This window comes from Carica papaya, chromosome 7 (genome assembly GCF_054855325.1).
Source record: "Carica papaya isolate Zhongbai chromosome 7, ASM5485532v1, whole genome shotgun sequence".
Lineage (NCBI taxonomy): Eukaryota > Viridiplantae > Streptophyta > Magnoliopsida > Brassicales > Caricaceae > Carica > Carica papaya.
Genome location: NC_142315.1, coordinates 28878155 through 28893205, shown reverse-complemented (window position 1 = coordinate 28893205; position 15051 = coordinate 28878155). Strand labels below are relative to the sequence as shown.

Here is a 15051-nt window from a genome sequence, read left to right as displayed (position 1 = left end):
TTTTTGACGTCATCCACCTATGTAGGTATGTTGGTGTTGGTTTGGTCTAAGCAAAGATTATTATTATAAAAAATGTATATTTACAAAGAGGGTCGGTTAAATTTTTTTTTTTAAAAATATGATTAATGATAATTAATTTGAATTAGATAGGATTATTAAATTAATTGAGAATTAATGAGATTCCACCTTGGCTAATCTGGAATTTATTGGGATATAAGAAACCATATAAGCTATGTCAGGAAATCCCCTAACCATCCCCTTTTGTGTTTTATTTGGTGGGGCCCACGAGGTGTAGAAAACCATCAACCGTGATCTCCACTATTTGGACGGTTAGGATTGTTCGTGGAGTATCAGAAAACCGTAGAGACGAGTTACACAGTATCATCCGGTTTACAGAAGGGGGGGGGGGGGGGGAATAAAAGCAGAAACTTTATAGTTTTATAAACAAGAAGCAGAGCTCCATCATCGACAACCATAAAAGAATAAAGAAAAGGGTTTTCTGTGCTGCGTTGAGAAGAAGAGAAAAAGCTAAAAGACAAAACCGAGAGAGAGAGAGAGAAGACAAAATTCCCACCATCCAAACAAGTTTTTTTTTTTTTGGGTATAAAAAACAAAAGAAGACTAATTGGTTTCACTCTGTTCTGGCTATCGCCATCATAGTCTATTCGTACAGCTTTTACTTCCTTCACTTCTCTCTCTCTAACCACTTTTCTCAGTCTCTTCTTTTGATTTGATTCCCACATCCTCTGTTTTTCATCTCTCTTTGAGTGTTTAGCATGTGGGTTTGGTGAAAAAGCGGGAGTCGGAGAGCACTCAGCGAGTCAATTTTTCGCAGATTTGAAATTTTCCGGTTGGCGATCTCTGTTTCTCATCTGGGTCTGTCGTGTTGTTGGGTTGACGATGACTGTGGAGGACAGAAGCGGTCCGTTGACGAGTCAAGACGGCGCCACGGAAGGATTTCCAGTGGGTATGCGTGTGCTCGCCGTTGACGACAATCCAACTTGTCTAAAAATTTTGGGGAATCTTCTCCGTAAATGCCAGTATGAAGGTCTTTTTCTTTCCCACCTTCCTTTTTAGCTCTTTATTTCTTTTTTTCTTTGCTGTGATTCTTTTTCCTCAATCTTTTTTTCTGTGGTGAACTTTTAAAAGTTTAATGTCAATTCTGCTAGTGAATCCCCTGTTTCAAGTATCTGTTACATCCATTTTTGACGACTCTGTTTCGATTTTATTTTTCATTTATTAAATTCAAATTCTCACTTTTTGATTGGATAAATTTTCTTGGGTTTCTTTTGACATATCAGAAGACTTTTGATGATGGGTCGTTATCCTCTTTGGAGTTTCAGTTTTCAATTTGAGTTCTTTATGCGTCTGTTTCAAGTTTTCAACCCTTGAAAAGTGCTTCTTTCAACCAGATTTCCTTTCGGCTGTTTGGCTGTCGAGAATTATATGTGAATTAATTATAGAGTATGCCCTTTTTGACCTCTTTTTGGCGTGTAATTTATGATATTATCTTTTGTAGTGACGACGGCCAATCAGGCAATTGAAGCACTGAAAATGTTGAGAGAAAACAGAAACAAGTATGACCTGGTTATCAGTGATGTTAATATGCCAGACATGGATGGATTTAACCTCCTAGAACTTGTGGGGCTTGAAATGGACCTACCTGTCATCAGTAAGCATTAATTCATTAATACGCTTTTCCATTCTGTGGCATTCAATGACCTTTCTTACCTTTTTCTTACTGTACTCTGAATATATCCTCATAGGATGTGGTCAATGAAGGTTTAGAGGTTCCCTACGTAGATTCTATTGAATTTTCTGTATCATAATTACAATGGAACACCCAGTTGAAACAATGATTATAAGCATTATAGTCCGGAAACGGGTCGAATTGGGTTCTGACGTTTCATTTTATTGTGTCTGTTATATGGGTTCTTTCAGTGTTATCAGAACATAGTGACACCAAGCTTGTTATGAAGGGGATTGCTCATGGTGCTTGTGATTATCTATTGAAACCCGTGAGAATCGAGGAACTCAAGAACATTTGGCAGCATGTGGTGAGGAGAAAGAAACTTGATTCAAGGGACCAGAACAAGTCCCTCAATCAAGAAAGGTCTGGTTTTGGAAGTGGAGATGGTGGGCAAGGGGCCACGTCTGCTGGAAATACTGATCAGAGTGGGAAAGTGAATAAAAAACGGAAGGATCAAAGTGAGGACGAGGAGGACGAAGGGGAAGAGAATGGACAGGAGAATGATGACCCGGCGACTCAGAAGAAGCCTCGGGTTGTTTGGTCCGTGGAGCTGCACAGGAAGTTTGTTGCAGCTGTTAACCAATTGGGTCTTGAGAGTGAGTTCTTGAATGTAGTTTTTGAGTGTCTGTTGCAGATATTCTCAGGCAGCTACATTTTAATCTCCAATTTTCTTTTACAATTTCCTTTTCTTTCTCTACCGCAGAGGCAGTCCCGAAGAAAATTCTTGATCTGATGAATGTTGATGGCCTTACAAGGGAAAATGTAGCAAGCCATCTGCAGGCATGTATCTTTTGTCCATTAATATCTGATAACTCTCTTATTATTTGCACTCTAGCTCGATGAACTTAAAGATAATTCAGTTGAAATTATTTGACGTGCTCTTGTTGAATTGCAGAAATATAGGCTTTACCTAAAAAGGATCAGTAATGTGACAACACAAGGTAGTATTGTTGCTTCATTGGGAGGTAAAGACTCTTACTTTCGCCTAGGCCAGGTCGAGGGTTTTGGAGATTTTCGAACCTTGACTGGACCCGGAAGACTTCCAAACGCTGCTCTGTCATCGTACCCGCAAGGTGGTATGCTTGGTAGATTAAACTCTCCATCTGGCTTAACCATCCGTGGAATTAATTCTTCGAGCATGATCCAACCGGCTCATCCCCAAATTTTAAGCAGCTCAAATACTCTTGGAAAGCTTCAGGCAACCATGTTGCCTGCAAACCAAAATGCAAATTTGTTTCAAGGGATTCCAACAGGATTAGAGATTACCCAGATGCCACAGAACAAATCTGTCCAGATAGGAGACTTCAACCGGATTAATGATCAGACGATGTTTGGAGTCCCCACGAACTTCCCAGATCCCAGAGCTGCAGGTGGTAGCTCCAGCAATATATCCAGTGCCTTGAGCAACCCTTTACTTTTCCAAGCAAACTCACAACAAACACATAGTCGAGGGGCATTTGGGAATCAGTCATCTCTAAATGTTGCTTCAACGAATACAGACTCTTTCGATATGGGTGTTCGGGGTTCATCAAATTTCCTTGATCATAATAGATGTAATGAAAACTGGCAAGCTGCAGCTCACTTATCCAAGTTTCCATCGAACTCTTTGCCACTCAATCATGATCCCAATACCAATTTGAGAGAAAACATGGCTTCAACCAGCTCTCAGTTTGGAAGCAGCCCAGCTGATTTTTCATCTTCTATACCTGTTTCGGATTCCAGAGGAGACTTGCAATGCCAAACAGGATTGACTGGCAATGTCTTTCAGAACATGAATTATTCAACAAGACAAAGGTGGGAAGAAGGTAGACTGGATTACAACCAAGGATTAAGTAATTCATATGGCAATGCAGATTCCATAATGCCTGCCAATGGTATTGCTTTGGACCAAACCAAGTCCCAAGATAGTTTTATTCAGAATAATTATGATTCCTTGGATGATATAATGAACGCGATGATTAAACGGGTATGATTCCTATGTTGATTTTGTAGTCTAAACGTTATTTGATAGTTTATATTTGATCTAATGTCTGCTTATGATTTTGTTACTCGTAAACATTCTGTGAAATTGGTGAGAAATGTTATGCAGGAGTCGAATGGACCAATGTTGATTGATGGTGAATTTGGGTTTGATGCTTATTCTCTCGGGTCTTGCATGTGAAATTGGTTGATTCCCCGAGTATCGGATGACATAAAGGGTGACAAGAACTCGAGTTCTCAACTCAGTTAGGAGTTTGTATTATCATGTAATATGCTATACTTTGATCTTATGTAATTTTTATCGCCACTCTTTTCTCGCTACATTTATTTGCTCTCGTAGTCGACGATAGAAGTCCTTTTTCTTTGAAAAAGAACAAAAAAAAAAAAAACAGAACTTGTCTATTTTTTTCTATTCTTGATTGGAATAATGGGTAAAGAACTTTTCTTTTCTTTCCTCTCAGTTTTATGCTTTGACTGGTTTTGTGATAGCTTATGGATTTCATTTAGGTTATGTTCAGAATAAATTAAAAAAATTTGCAGTATCATTTATGTGTAAACATTTAGTTTAATATGAAAGGATTTGAAACTTATTAGAAAGATTAAAAAAAACTATGAAGTTTATATGTAGATTAAACTAATAAATTTTGGATAAATTATTTCAATCCCACACAAGATTTTGTATCAACTTTATCATTTAAAGGAGAATTTTCAATTTTTTTTTTTTCCCAATAATCAATTTGAGTAATTCCTTTAGTCCAATTCTTATAACCTAAAAGATTTTTATTGCTATCAGAAAATTAAGGAAAGAAAAAGATTTATGGGTCCTTAAATTAAAAAATCAAAGGGTAAATTGTTCAAGCAACAAGGAAGGAGTTACCATATTAAAAAACACCTCCAAGAAGCCTGCTTGGAGTATAGCATCAAACAGTACATTTATTCTGAAACTTTACAATGAAGCTACATATCTAGGTCAATAACTGATAGATGTAACAAATGAAATTACAGAACCAAGTCATCTGGCCGTTGTGGCTGCCTCCCAGGCGCCAGCCTCCTTGCAGGAAGGCTCGAATCCGATTCAATCCATGCAGATGAACATCCAGATTTGAAATCAAAAGAAAAGAAAAAGGAACAAATGAAATTACAAAGTGAAAATGATTTAAAGTATAAAGCACCTGAGAAAGATTGATCAAGGAAGAAAAGTATTTGATCCATTGGAAAAACAGATTGTGAAAAATGGGCAGTCCAGCTTGAAATGTAGGATACTTGCTTAGTTGCTTTCGGCTAGAGCATTGATCGATTGATATGAAAACTGTCAATAAGCGTAACTGTGCAAAGTTAAGCGAGATTTTGGTCCAATCTTCAGTTTTCAGGTGCATTCTTCATGATCGACCACATGTTTTTGGTGATACTAAATAAATGACAAGTGATCAACTCAATCGAGCTCAACAAGCTGAGCTCTTCTCTGGGCAGCTCTCTTCCTTACAAAAATTCCCCACCTTAGAGCAGCTTTTAGTTTAAGCCATCCAACAACAGCCTTTCCAGATCCCCTGCTGCGGTCTTGCTCATACGTATGATTTATCTGAGGTTCGTATGGAGTGCTGTAGGAATAGCAAACCTCACCAGGATGACCAAACCCAGATCCCATTCCAACACCAAATGTCTTCAGCAATCCCTGCATGTCATCACTCTCTAACATCTCAGAACTCCTAAGTCGGATTTCCTCAGCAAAAAAGTCTTCCATACCTTGTCCATTCCTTGCCCGAGACCAATCTCCAGCGTAATAAGAGTTCCCAACTGCTGAATTCCCAACTGACATGCAATCAATGCTGCTGGGTAATGCTGCTAGGGGATTGTTTAGAGTCATCTCTGCATTCTGATCAGATCGAACAAAGGGAAATTCAATCAATTGAGGGACTGAAGGATGGTTAGTTTCGTTTTGGCATTGTGGGCTCGGTCCAGAGGGGATATAATGCTGCCTGCTCTGAGTAGTCATGGTGTAATGATCCCTGTTGGTGTTATTGTCAATTGCAGCTGAAGCCTTTATCACCTTCTTAGGATTTGTTAGCGAATTCAGGACTTTACCATCATATTCTACGACTTGATGCCAGTTTTCGTATGCTCTCTTCACCAGCGAATCGACTGACATCTGCACACAATATATATAATGTTTTTCAAATAGGCCTAAAGTTCAAAAGCTACCTGTCTTGATTTCTAATAAAGATAAACCAAGTAGACCAACAAATATAACTAATTCGCGTTCTAGACTATGGATATCTCACCTTCTGATTGTCGTTTAATGATTCCAAAGAGAGGAACTGTCCTTCGGAAATCAGGCCTCTAAGTTCATAAATATGGTTGAAAACAACACCCATTCTATGACTTCCATCAGCATAATAGACATATAGCTTTCCACCCAATACACAAGTCTTAGCATGCTCCACCGTGTTCTCCCACATCCTGTTGGACATTCCACTTCCAAGGATCTAAATAATAGCATCAAATGAAAGAATATTTAAGTTAGAATAAAGAAGCTTCTGATGTTCTATAAACACATTGATTGATGAATTGAGAAAAAAACAGTGGGAAATACTTACATTTCTTAATTTCTGTGGGTCCCTGACAAGAAGCCTGAGGAAATCTTCAACTGTAACAATTTCAGCCTTAAGTAATTTTTTGTGCAGTGCTCCATCCTTTGCTATTCTATCTAGTCTCCAGACTTCATCATGTAAAGCTGGTGGGTAATGCTTCTTATATACTGCAAGTTAAGGAAGAATTTGCTCATCACTACAGATCAATATACGTAGAGCAGAAATAGCAAGAAAGATGCTTATATAGTAACTAAAGGTTGTATTGATTGTTCAAGCCTCTTTCTTTAGGTGATAATTCCTTAGGCATTGGAATGTACTACCTCTAACTATTTTAATGACCGAAAAGAAGTAATATTTAAATCTGCCATTAAGGAAAAACAGTCCATCCGCTACATTGACTCAATCCATCACAGCTAGAAATAAACAAACAATGAATCTAGAGGAAACAACATAGAAGACATAGGAGAGTTTGTAGATGTTTTGGTCGGTTCTCCTGTAAATATTTTGGTATTCAGGTGGCACCCTCTTAGAGTCTTGTTAATAACATTCTCCTTTCGGGAAAAAAAAAAGTTCACTTTATTGCTAAACATTGGCCTATCAATCATGAAGAAAAGAACATTGAAAACTCACGTTCTCCTCTATGATCTTTAACAGCAAAAGCCTCTGTTTTAGCTTCGCGAACACGAATGCCCTCACAATATCCAGGGGCAACCTTCAGACCCAGCCTGAACTTTCTGCTCCTAATCCAGCTGGAATTGTCTGTAAAACTAAGATCTCCTAGACTTCCCACGCCTTCCTTGAGGGTCACTTGTAAATCCCCAGTCAGGAGTGGCCTTTTCCCTTCACGCTCTTTTACTTCATAGTTTTCAAAATGCTCTTTGCTCCAATCCTCATCAGCTTCCTCGTTAAAATCTCCCTCAAGCACCACGACATTTAGCTTGGCTGCTGACTCTTGTCCAGTTTGAACAACATTGCCAGTTTTCATGTCTATCAAAACAACATGGATTGCTGCTCCTTGTTCTCCCTCAACCTTTCCCCCAGTGAATAAATGAGGTGGCATTTTTGTCCTGAAATGAAGTTGTAAATTCTTTTCATCTGGCCCTTGTATTTTTGGTGGTGGAGATCTGTCATGAACAGAATGCAATTTGTTAGTTGACAAACTTCTCGGTGAAAATCTACTGAACCTAGACAATATCCAGGTTAAAATTTAGATAATTCTACAATCTTATTGACTTTGTTCACAGATTATATACCCATCTTATCAGGCTATACCAATATTCTATTGGATCTACCTACATCTTTCTGTTGAACAGCCTTAATCATAAGACAAGGTTTATGTCCATGGTCAACGGAAACCAAGTTTACCAATCTAATTTGAATGATAAAGATACTAATCTTTCAAGCGAGGATGTGTTAATCATCATGTCTAGAACTTATACAAGGATAATAAAAACTAAAATAAAGAACGAAAATGTTCCTCAAAAGGAAAAAAGATAAAGAATACAATAGATCAGCTATGACTTGGACTAAAATGCCAGTCTAGGAAAGCACCTGCCAGCCAATTTAGCATGCCCCAACCTTGACAAAGCACGCTCAATCTCTTCACTTACCTGTTTATCATTCAAAACATATAGGATTAACAAAATATTAATCCCGTTTTATTCAATCAGAATTGTTGTTAAGGCCATTTTATATATTGTGAGTAACCCTAACGATTGACAAATCCAACAAGAGACAACCAATTAAGAATATGCAAATTTTCACTTTAAAATAACTAAGATTAACAAGAAGAATATAGTGGCTCACAATTCTGCGGAATAGAGGCTCCAATGATGAGCAGAGTCTTTGCAGACTATCCACCTTGACAGCTTCCACAATCACGCTGCATATAAATTGATTCATTCATCATTGCAGTGGACTCGACAAATTGACACCGGACACTAGTGAAAAGAAATTAAACAAAATGGAAAAAGTATTAAGACACTGAACTTAAAAGTGCAATAAACTTATCTATAAGCTAACCAGACCCAGAAAAGTTATTCTATTCCACATTAAAGAGAAAGATCTACCAGTACTTATCTACAAGTGCCCTTTTCTTCTTGTCTTCTTCTGTGTCAACCAACTAATTCTATCAACCCACTGGGTAAAATGACATCCCCATTTCATAAACTTATCTTTATGCTATTTTTGTTGTTATTCATAAGACCCGACAAGCCAATATTCTTCAAGACAAAAATGAATCTAATATTTTTAGGGTTTAAGCACAATTCATATCATGATTATAAGATGTTAGAAAGTATAATAATCAAATCCCAAAGATGCAAAGAAACTAATTCAGTAGATACCCATTTGTGTAAAAAGGAAAAAAGAACAGGAAAATGAAAATGAAAATGGAAAGAACTTCAAATCCAAATCTAATCACCTACACTTTCTTCCTAAAAATGGTTCTGCATATAGGAAAAAAAAACAAGTCGTAGTGGATAACCATTCAACTATATATATGAAAAAAGAAAGAGGATTAATATACCTTGCCAGTGCAGGAAGCTTCTGTTTCTTAGATCCAGGGACATGGTCAACATCCTCTCGACCATATTCAAATCCTCGCTTGTTCCTCGAATTTTCCATGTAAGGAAACTCAACGAAACCCCACTACAGTACTCTGCTCTTCACTGTCTAAGCAATTTCCAAATTTATAAAAAGAAATAGTACTTTTCTCCAAAACAAAAAAATAAAAAGAAGTTCAACGAAGAAGATCGAAGAAAAGCAGCAATGAAGAATCCACCTTGGGAAGATTTAGACCAGACCCAATTAAGAAAACAAGGTTTCCATGGGGATTATGGATCTGGGTAGTGCAAAAACAAGTAAAAACTAGTACAAGTGGAGTAAAGAAGATCTGGGTTTGATCAGTTTTAGGAAGGTAGATCTGGATATATTGAAATATTGACTTGGCTTCCGATCATGATCATGATTATAATAATAATAATTAAAATAACAATCTTTCTTTTTGTTTAATACATGTGGGAAGATGAGAGAGTGTGTGTAGTTTTATAATAGAAGAAAGAACAGCTGGGTATGAGAGTGAGTGCATGAACATTGAAAGTTGAAAACGCGTTAATGGCTGGTCTTGTGAGACATGATCTGACGAGCTCAGACTATTTGACTATATATTTTTATTTTATTTATTTGTTTCTGTCTCTCTCTGCAATTTCTGTTTGTTGAGTAAAGAAAGTCAAAAGCTGGTCCACAACCCACACGAACAATTTTGTAGAAGAGCTCTGTTTGTTTCTCCCAATTTTGGGCTTTTTCTAAAAATAGGTTTTTATCATCCTTTAATTTGAGTAAATTAAAAAATTCTGGGTAAATTATAATTTAACCTCCTTTAATTTGACTTTAATGGGTATTTTCTTATGTGATTTTATCTTTATTATCTATATTACTTTAATTTTCTATTACTATTATTTATTTAGCTTCAAAATTTTAAATATTCTTGTTTAAAAATTCAAACAAATACAAATGCCTTCTAAAAACTAACAAAGTTGTCTGAAACCTGAGACATATATACCAAAAAAATAGAAATTTAGAGAGAAGTCAGAGAAATTCAGTATAAAGATTGAAATTCTTATATTTTCTTACGATAAAACTTAGTATTAGAGTCAACGAGATCCGATGAAACGCTCGCTAATCTGACGGGAATGGTAAGAAAATACAAGAATTTCAGTCTTCATTCTCAAATTCTCCATCTCAATCTCTCCATATTTCTCTATAATTTTTCTCTAAATTTCCATTTTTTTTGTGGGGTATACATGTCTAAGACTCCAGATGTATAACAAAAAATGAAAAAATAAAAAATTAGGCTAAATTGCAAGGATATCCAAAATGTAATTTAAATTACATCATAATGACCTAATATGGTGTTTCCATTAGAGAATTCTTAGTTGTAAATTATAATTATCAACTAAAAGATTCTACTAGATCCCAGAAAAATATTTTGTGGGATTTGTTCTGCTGCTGCAACAATGGGGGATATGTAGAAATCAGAGCTGGTATTATGGTAGAAGAACAGATTGGCACAGCCAAACACGATCTCATCACAAGCCAAGACAAACTACATACAGAAAGATACAAAACATCCAGGGGTATAAAATTCAACTACATGATATAAAAAGAGTGAGTAAAAAGGCTTTGCCTTTGACAATTAAAGCAATTTCCTTGCTTGTATAAACACCCATTTAAGAATTCTCTCTACTTCAACTGGAAAAATCTCTTCTTTTTTTCTCCCTACATTCACAATTTTATTCACCCTCCCAACCCAATTGCCTAGCTCTTTGCTCCCAAGCAAAAGTCACTTTTCTCTCCTTTAGCAACAATGCCTCAGCTCGCTCTCTTGCCTCCTCGCACGTTTCTGTTGCAGCGTTGCATTTTTCGGCCTCCTTCTGGTACTGGGTAGCCACTCTTTTCGCTTCAGCAAGGGTGACGTTCATATGACGACTGTGCTCTTCTGCAACTGCTTCTTGCAGTTTTAGTTCTTCGGTCAGAAGGTCCACAAACTGCTTCTCCATCTCCTCTTTTATGTCCGGGTCATCACTTCCGCAATCTGCAATATCACCATTGTCAATGTCGGGTTATGAAGAAATCAGTAGTAAAATTCTGTAGAAGTTGAATATAGATTAAAAGACATAAAGTCATATAAAAGGAGTAAAGAACCAAAACTACAGACACTGACTAAGAAAGGGAATAATAGACAAAAAGGTTATGGAGAATAATAACGGAGAAGGAAGAAAAATAGGTCAGGTAAAGATACCATCAGCGAAGACCAAGAGCTATTACTCATCAAATTTTGCCTATGGAACACTTATGGAACAGTAAGGCTCAGCCGAAATTTTGAATTCCATACTTGAGTTAGTTGATAAAACAGGACTCGTGCAGAATGTATAACTAACAGAAATACGTCAAAGCTCTTTTTACCACTTGCCTCAAATAACCTCCCTCCCAGAAAGAAAAAAGAAAAAGACAGCATAGGTATATTTGCTTTTTTTCCATCCGATTGCCTTGGGCTATGTTTAGAACAAATGAACGATTTCTATCAAAGTCATTTGGAAGTCCACATTTAGTGTAGCTAAGAAAGATTGAGATCTTGTGTGAACATTTTCAAGTAGATCCGAAACAAAATATTCTAAATTGAATCAGGACTACGTCAAAATTCCATAAAATTGTTCGTTTGTTCAGAATATTGCCTTAAGGGATCGGCAAATTACAAGAATATATTATGGTATTCAACTAAACTTCTCTCTACAAAATTGAAAACGAAATTAGAAAACCAATAGATGACTACAGCAAAGAAAGGAATAAGTAATTTTAAGATCCTCAAGAATTGGAGCAGAAAGAAAAGACTAACCTGAGACTGAGAGATTTGCTAACCCTGCAAAAGAATAACAGAAGCAAATAGACAAAAAATGTTAGTACGTAAACGAAATCTTTGCATGCTAAACTTGAAATACTTACTTTCAAAATATCTATAAAAGAAGCAATCCAGAAAATACAACTCCAGAGTATATTCCAATATACACTACTAGATAAATGACACACCAAGAAAGCAAGATAATGCATAATTACATATGAAAAGAAAAAGGAAATAAAGAATACTTATACACTCGTTAACTAAATCGGGAAAAAAATTGTTTCCTTCCTTAAAAAGATTATCCTCATTACACGGACCACCACAAAAAGGACAATCTTGTTATAGTAGATTTATATGTATATACCATGTAATTACTGAAACTTCTAAGACAGGGAACTACTAGAGCAACCTAGGCTACAAGATATGGCTCAAAATTTTCACACAAATGTCCACATTGACTTCCATTGCAACTACAATGTTGAGAATCTAAGAAAAGCCTAGTCTAATCCAATTACATCTGATCTAGATGTCTTATAAAGACAGCTATATGTAATCAATTTGGTTGTCATTGATGGAACATAATGTTATCAGGCCAAAAGTGGAAGGAGAAGGGTGAAATTTGGGCTTCAAGGGGCATTAGTGGCTGTAGGAAACATGTGGAGATATCCCATTAACTGTATTTGGGTGGTGTGGAAGGCAAGGAATAAGAGGGTTTTGGATAGGGTTGAGGATGCTGATGATTTGGATATTTTAAAGAATAGATGGTTCTAGACCTTTAGTTTTTTGTTACGGGGTTTTCTTTTTTCTATGGAAGAGTTAGCGAACCTTGTGGATAATTTGATTGATTTGTAAATTTTTGTACATGTGCGCCCCTTTAGTGCCTATAGCAATAGTAATTCACACTTTTTATTTTTTTAAAAAAAGGCTATCGGCAAAAAGTGAGCTAAGGATCTGAAGATATATACTGCTTTCAAGTAGATCGATTGGCATGGAAAGCATACTGCTGGAGAAAACTGCGAATCATTTCCAGTCAAAACAATTCAGTGTCTTTGGTTCTAGCATAAGCTACAAATGAAACCTAAAATTTTCCATAAATTCTATTATGATATATGCAGTGAATTCAATTACTAGTCAACATATTCAGTCAATAAATAAGGGTTGCAATACTAAAGCTAAAAAGTCCACAGATTTTCGGAGCCAATCATTTGAGTGTCTCATACAGAGTTGAATGCAGTGTGCCATGACCATCATTAACCAAAATCGCTAACTATATTCAACGAAATGATTTTTTTTTTTTACAGAACATATTCAAAGAAAATGATTCTTCACCTAAATTAAATTTATTTGCATATGCTTAGATTCAATGCTGCTTCCTGAGTTATTCATAGAAGAGTCATTTCTATCCTTCTCTAACTGTTTAATCATGTTATGGTAATCTGGTGGTTCCCCGGTAAGGCTTCGCTGTTTTTCAGTAACCATGATGAAAACACTGGAACTAATCGTTAAAGGTTTTCTTCGAGAAAAGCAGGTCTTAACTCTATTTAAGTATACTCGGAAACAACCTGATCAGAAAGCCATCAACACTCAAGTCACATGCATAAGACATGAACAATATCGTAATCATTAAATTATTACTAAAATTGCATACCTATAAACATCATACACATTATAGAACACCAGATCATTATTATGAATTAACTTTTTTTTTTGAAATAACAAATATAAAAATTATATTAAATCAACAATATCTAGGAGATATCACCCATTTACAAGATATTTACAAATCTATTAGTATATTTATGATATTCCCAAAATCTTCTAACCTGTAAATGTCGTGTTGCAGACCATTATTATGAATTAACACCTTACTAATAAGGGAAATAAGCAATTATGCAAACCCGAAAGTAAAATCTTCAACTACAACGATGCGCCTCTGAGATCTGAGATCCTATCAATTTAATCTACGCAAGTAAGAAAATGAAAATGAACTAATAACATAAGTAACCTCAGTAGTGAGATATTGCCCTAACACAAAACTAAGCATGAACATCCGCACGAATGGAGTACCATCTCAATAAGTCACGTAATCAAAAGGCAGATGGCTCAAAACCAACCAAAAGTAGAGAGAAAATTCTAATTCATTATGAGTATCCCAAAATCAAAGGAAGAGAAAGAGAACTCTAAAAGACAGTGTCATCAGATCAACATCGAAAACAATGAAATCTGTAACTTCACTGCAAGATCAAATAGATAATACATGGAAGACCCAATTAGCCCCTCTTGCCCCATCTCATACTGTTCAAAATAAAATCTTAACAAGAAAAACAGATAACAAAAAGGAAAAAAATCATAAATTGAGAACTGCTAAGTTCCTAAAATACACTAACACGATTAAGAAACAACAAGAACACATCTGAACCGAACTAGGTTTTCCTTTATAACATCCACTGTGTCGGTAGAAACCCAAATCATCAGACTGGGTGCCTTTAATTTTCACTCTAATCAACATATAATCAAACAAAATTACGACTTAACTCGACATCAATAGCCACTCATAAAATCCCAACAAAGACATCTCAAATTAACAAAACCAATAGATCAGACCCTCAAATAAAACAAAATGGGTAAACATTCAACCGACATTAACGAAAAGCTCATCAACAACCCAGATACTGAAAACATGTAAATCAGAACAAGAATACCCAGAAGTTGAAAGAAGGAGAGAGAGAGAGAGAGAAAGAGAGAGAGATACCGGGAGCAATCTTGAGGAGAGAGACGGGAGGAGGGCAATCACAGATGCAAGGAGGACAAGATGATTTATTATCACCTAAGCTTATCCCCTTCTTGAACCTCCAATAGAGAGCAGGCCCGCAAACAGCTAGAGCTGAAACTACGGCAAAAATGACGAGACAACACCGCAAGCAAGCCCCAGATCGCCGTGACATTTCTGTAATCTGGGTCTCCCTCTAAGCAGAAAAAAAAAAAAAAGCAAGCAGGCAGAGAACTCGCTCTGGTTTCCTCTGGCACTGTAAAAAAAAATTACGTGGGCTGATGACAGAGCGATCTAATGGAGATGGCGATGAATTGAAAAGAGAGGTATATTTATGAGCTATAATGGAAGCAGTGCGGGTATGTACGTGGTTTCTTCTTGTCAAGAAAAATTTTAACTTTAGTACCTCCACAGAGTCAAAAGCCTGTTTCTGACCACCACCATTAACCAGATCCAGTACCCAGTAACCTACACACGGTTTGACGATGGTGCCCCACCCAACCAAACAACCCAATTAGGAAACCAAAAAAAAGCTTGTTTTTTTTTTTTTTTTCTCATGACGGTG

At 36.4% G+C, this 15051-nt stretch overlaps 3 protein-coding genes across 5 annotated transcripts; 1 reads left to right on the top strand and 2 right to left on the bottom strand.

Annotated features, from left to right (window-relative positions):
- Positions 1–442: 442 nt before the first annotated feature.
- RR18 (response regulator 18) lies at positions 443–4190 on the top strand. The gene is made up of 6 exons (XM_022043712.2): positions 443–1048; positions 1520–1672; positions 1942–2346; positions 2454–2530; positions 2646–3716; positions 3840–4190. Exons 1-6 carry the CDS (start codon positions 901–903, stop codon positions 3909–3911), a joined length of 1926 nt encoding a protein of 641 aa, XP_021899404.2. The 5' UTR covers positions 443–900; the 3' UTR covers positions 3912–4190.
- A 421-nt stretch (positions 4191–4611) lies between these two features.
- LOC110815749 (calmodulin-binding protein 60 E-like) lies at positions 4612–9442 on the bottom strand. Of its 3 annotated transcripts, none has more exons than XM_088207692.1 (7): positions 8846–9442; positions 8125–8258; positions 7870–7928; positions 6949–7442; positions 6325–6485; positions 6010–6213; positions 4612–5876 (listed from the first exon to the last, which is right to left on the bottom strand). In XM_088207692.1, exons 2-7 carry the CDS (start codon positions 8218–8220, stop codon positions 5163–5165), a joined length of 1728 nt encoding a protein of 575 aa, XP_088063818.1. In that variant the 5' UTR covers positions 8221–8258; positions 8846–9442; the 3' UTR covers positions 4612–5162. The 3 variants fall into 3 exon arrangements, with proteins under 3 accessions (XP_088063818.1, XP_088063817.1, XP_088063819.1); XM_088207691.1 differs by having other exon boundaries at positions 8125–8200; XM_088207693.1 differs by lacking the exons at positions 7870–7928; positions 8846–9442 and having other exon boundaries at positions 8125–8195.
- Positions 9443–10344: 902 nt separating this feature from the next.
- NKS1 (ubiquitin-associated protein (DUF1068)) lies at positions 10345–14989 on the bottom strand. Its single transcript, XM_022043651.2, has 3 exons — positions 14469–14989; positions 11714–11737; positions 10345–10912 (listed from the first exon to the last, which is right to left on the bottom strand). The coding sequence occupies exons 1-3, from the start codon at positions 14659–14661 to the stop codon at positions 10611–10613; spliced, it is 519 nt and encodes a 172-aa protein (XP_021899343.1). The 5' UTR covers positions 14662–14989; the 3' UTR covers positions 10345–10610.
- Positions 14990–15051: the final 62 nt, after the last annotated feature.

Bases quoted from the DNA above. Each gene is read 5' to 3' on its own strand.
- RR18 (XM_022043712.2), top strand. From the start codon at position 901: ATGACTGTGGAGGACAGAAGCGGTCCGTTGACGAGTCAAGACGGCGCC. The intron at 1,049-1,519 runs GTCTTTTTCTTT...TATCTTTTGTAG, and splicing joins CCGTAAATGCCAGTATGAAG to TGACGACGGCCAATCAGGCA. The intron at 1,673-1,941 runs GTAAGCATTAAT...GGGTTCTTTCAG, and splicing joins AATGGACCTACCTGTCATCA to TGTTATCAGAACATAGTGAC.
- LOC110815749 (XM_088207691.1), bottom strand. From the start codon at position 8,943: ATGGAAAATTCGAGGAACAAGCGAGGATTTGAATATGGTCGAGAGGAT. The intron at 7,929-8,124 runs GTGAGCCACTAT...AATGATAAACAG, and splicing joins AGCCTCTATTCCGCAGAATT to GTAAGTGAAGAGATTGAGCG. The intron at 5,877-6,009 runs GTGAGATATCCA...TATTGTGTGCAG, and splicing joins CATTAAACGACAATCAGAAG to ATGTCAGTCGATTCGCTGGT.
- NKS1 (XM_022043651.2), bottom strand. From the start codon at position 14,661: ATGTCACGGCGATCTGGGGCTTGCTTGCGGTGTTGTCTCGTCATTTTT. The intron at 11,738-14,468 runs GTATCTCTCTCT...ATTCTTTTGCAG, and splicing joins TCTCCTCAAGATTGCTCCCG to GGTTAGCAAATCTCTCAGTC. The intron at 10,913-11,713 runs GTTAGTCTTTTC...GTGATATTGCAG, and splicing joins AGCAAATCTCTCAGTCTCAG to ATTGCGGAAGTGATGACCCG.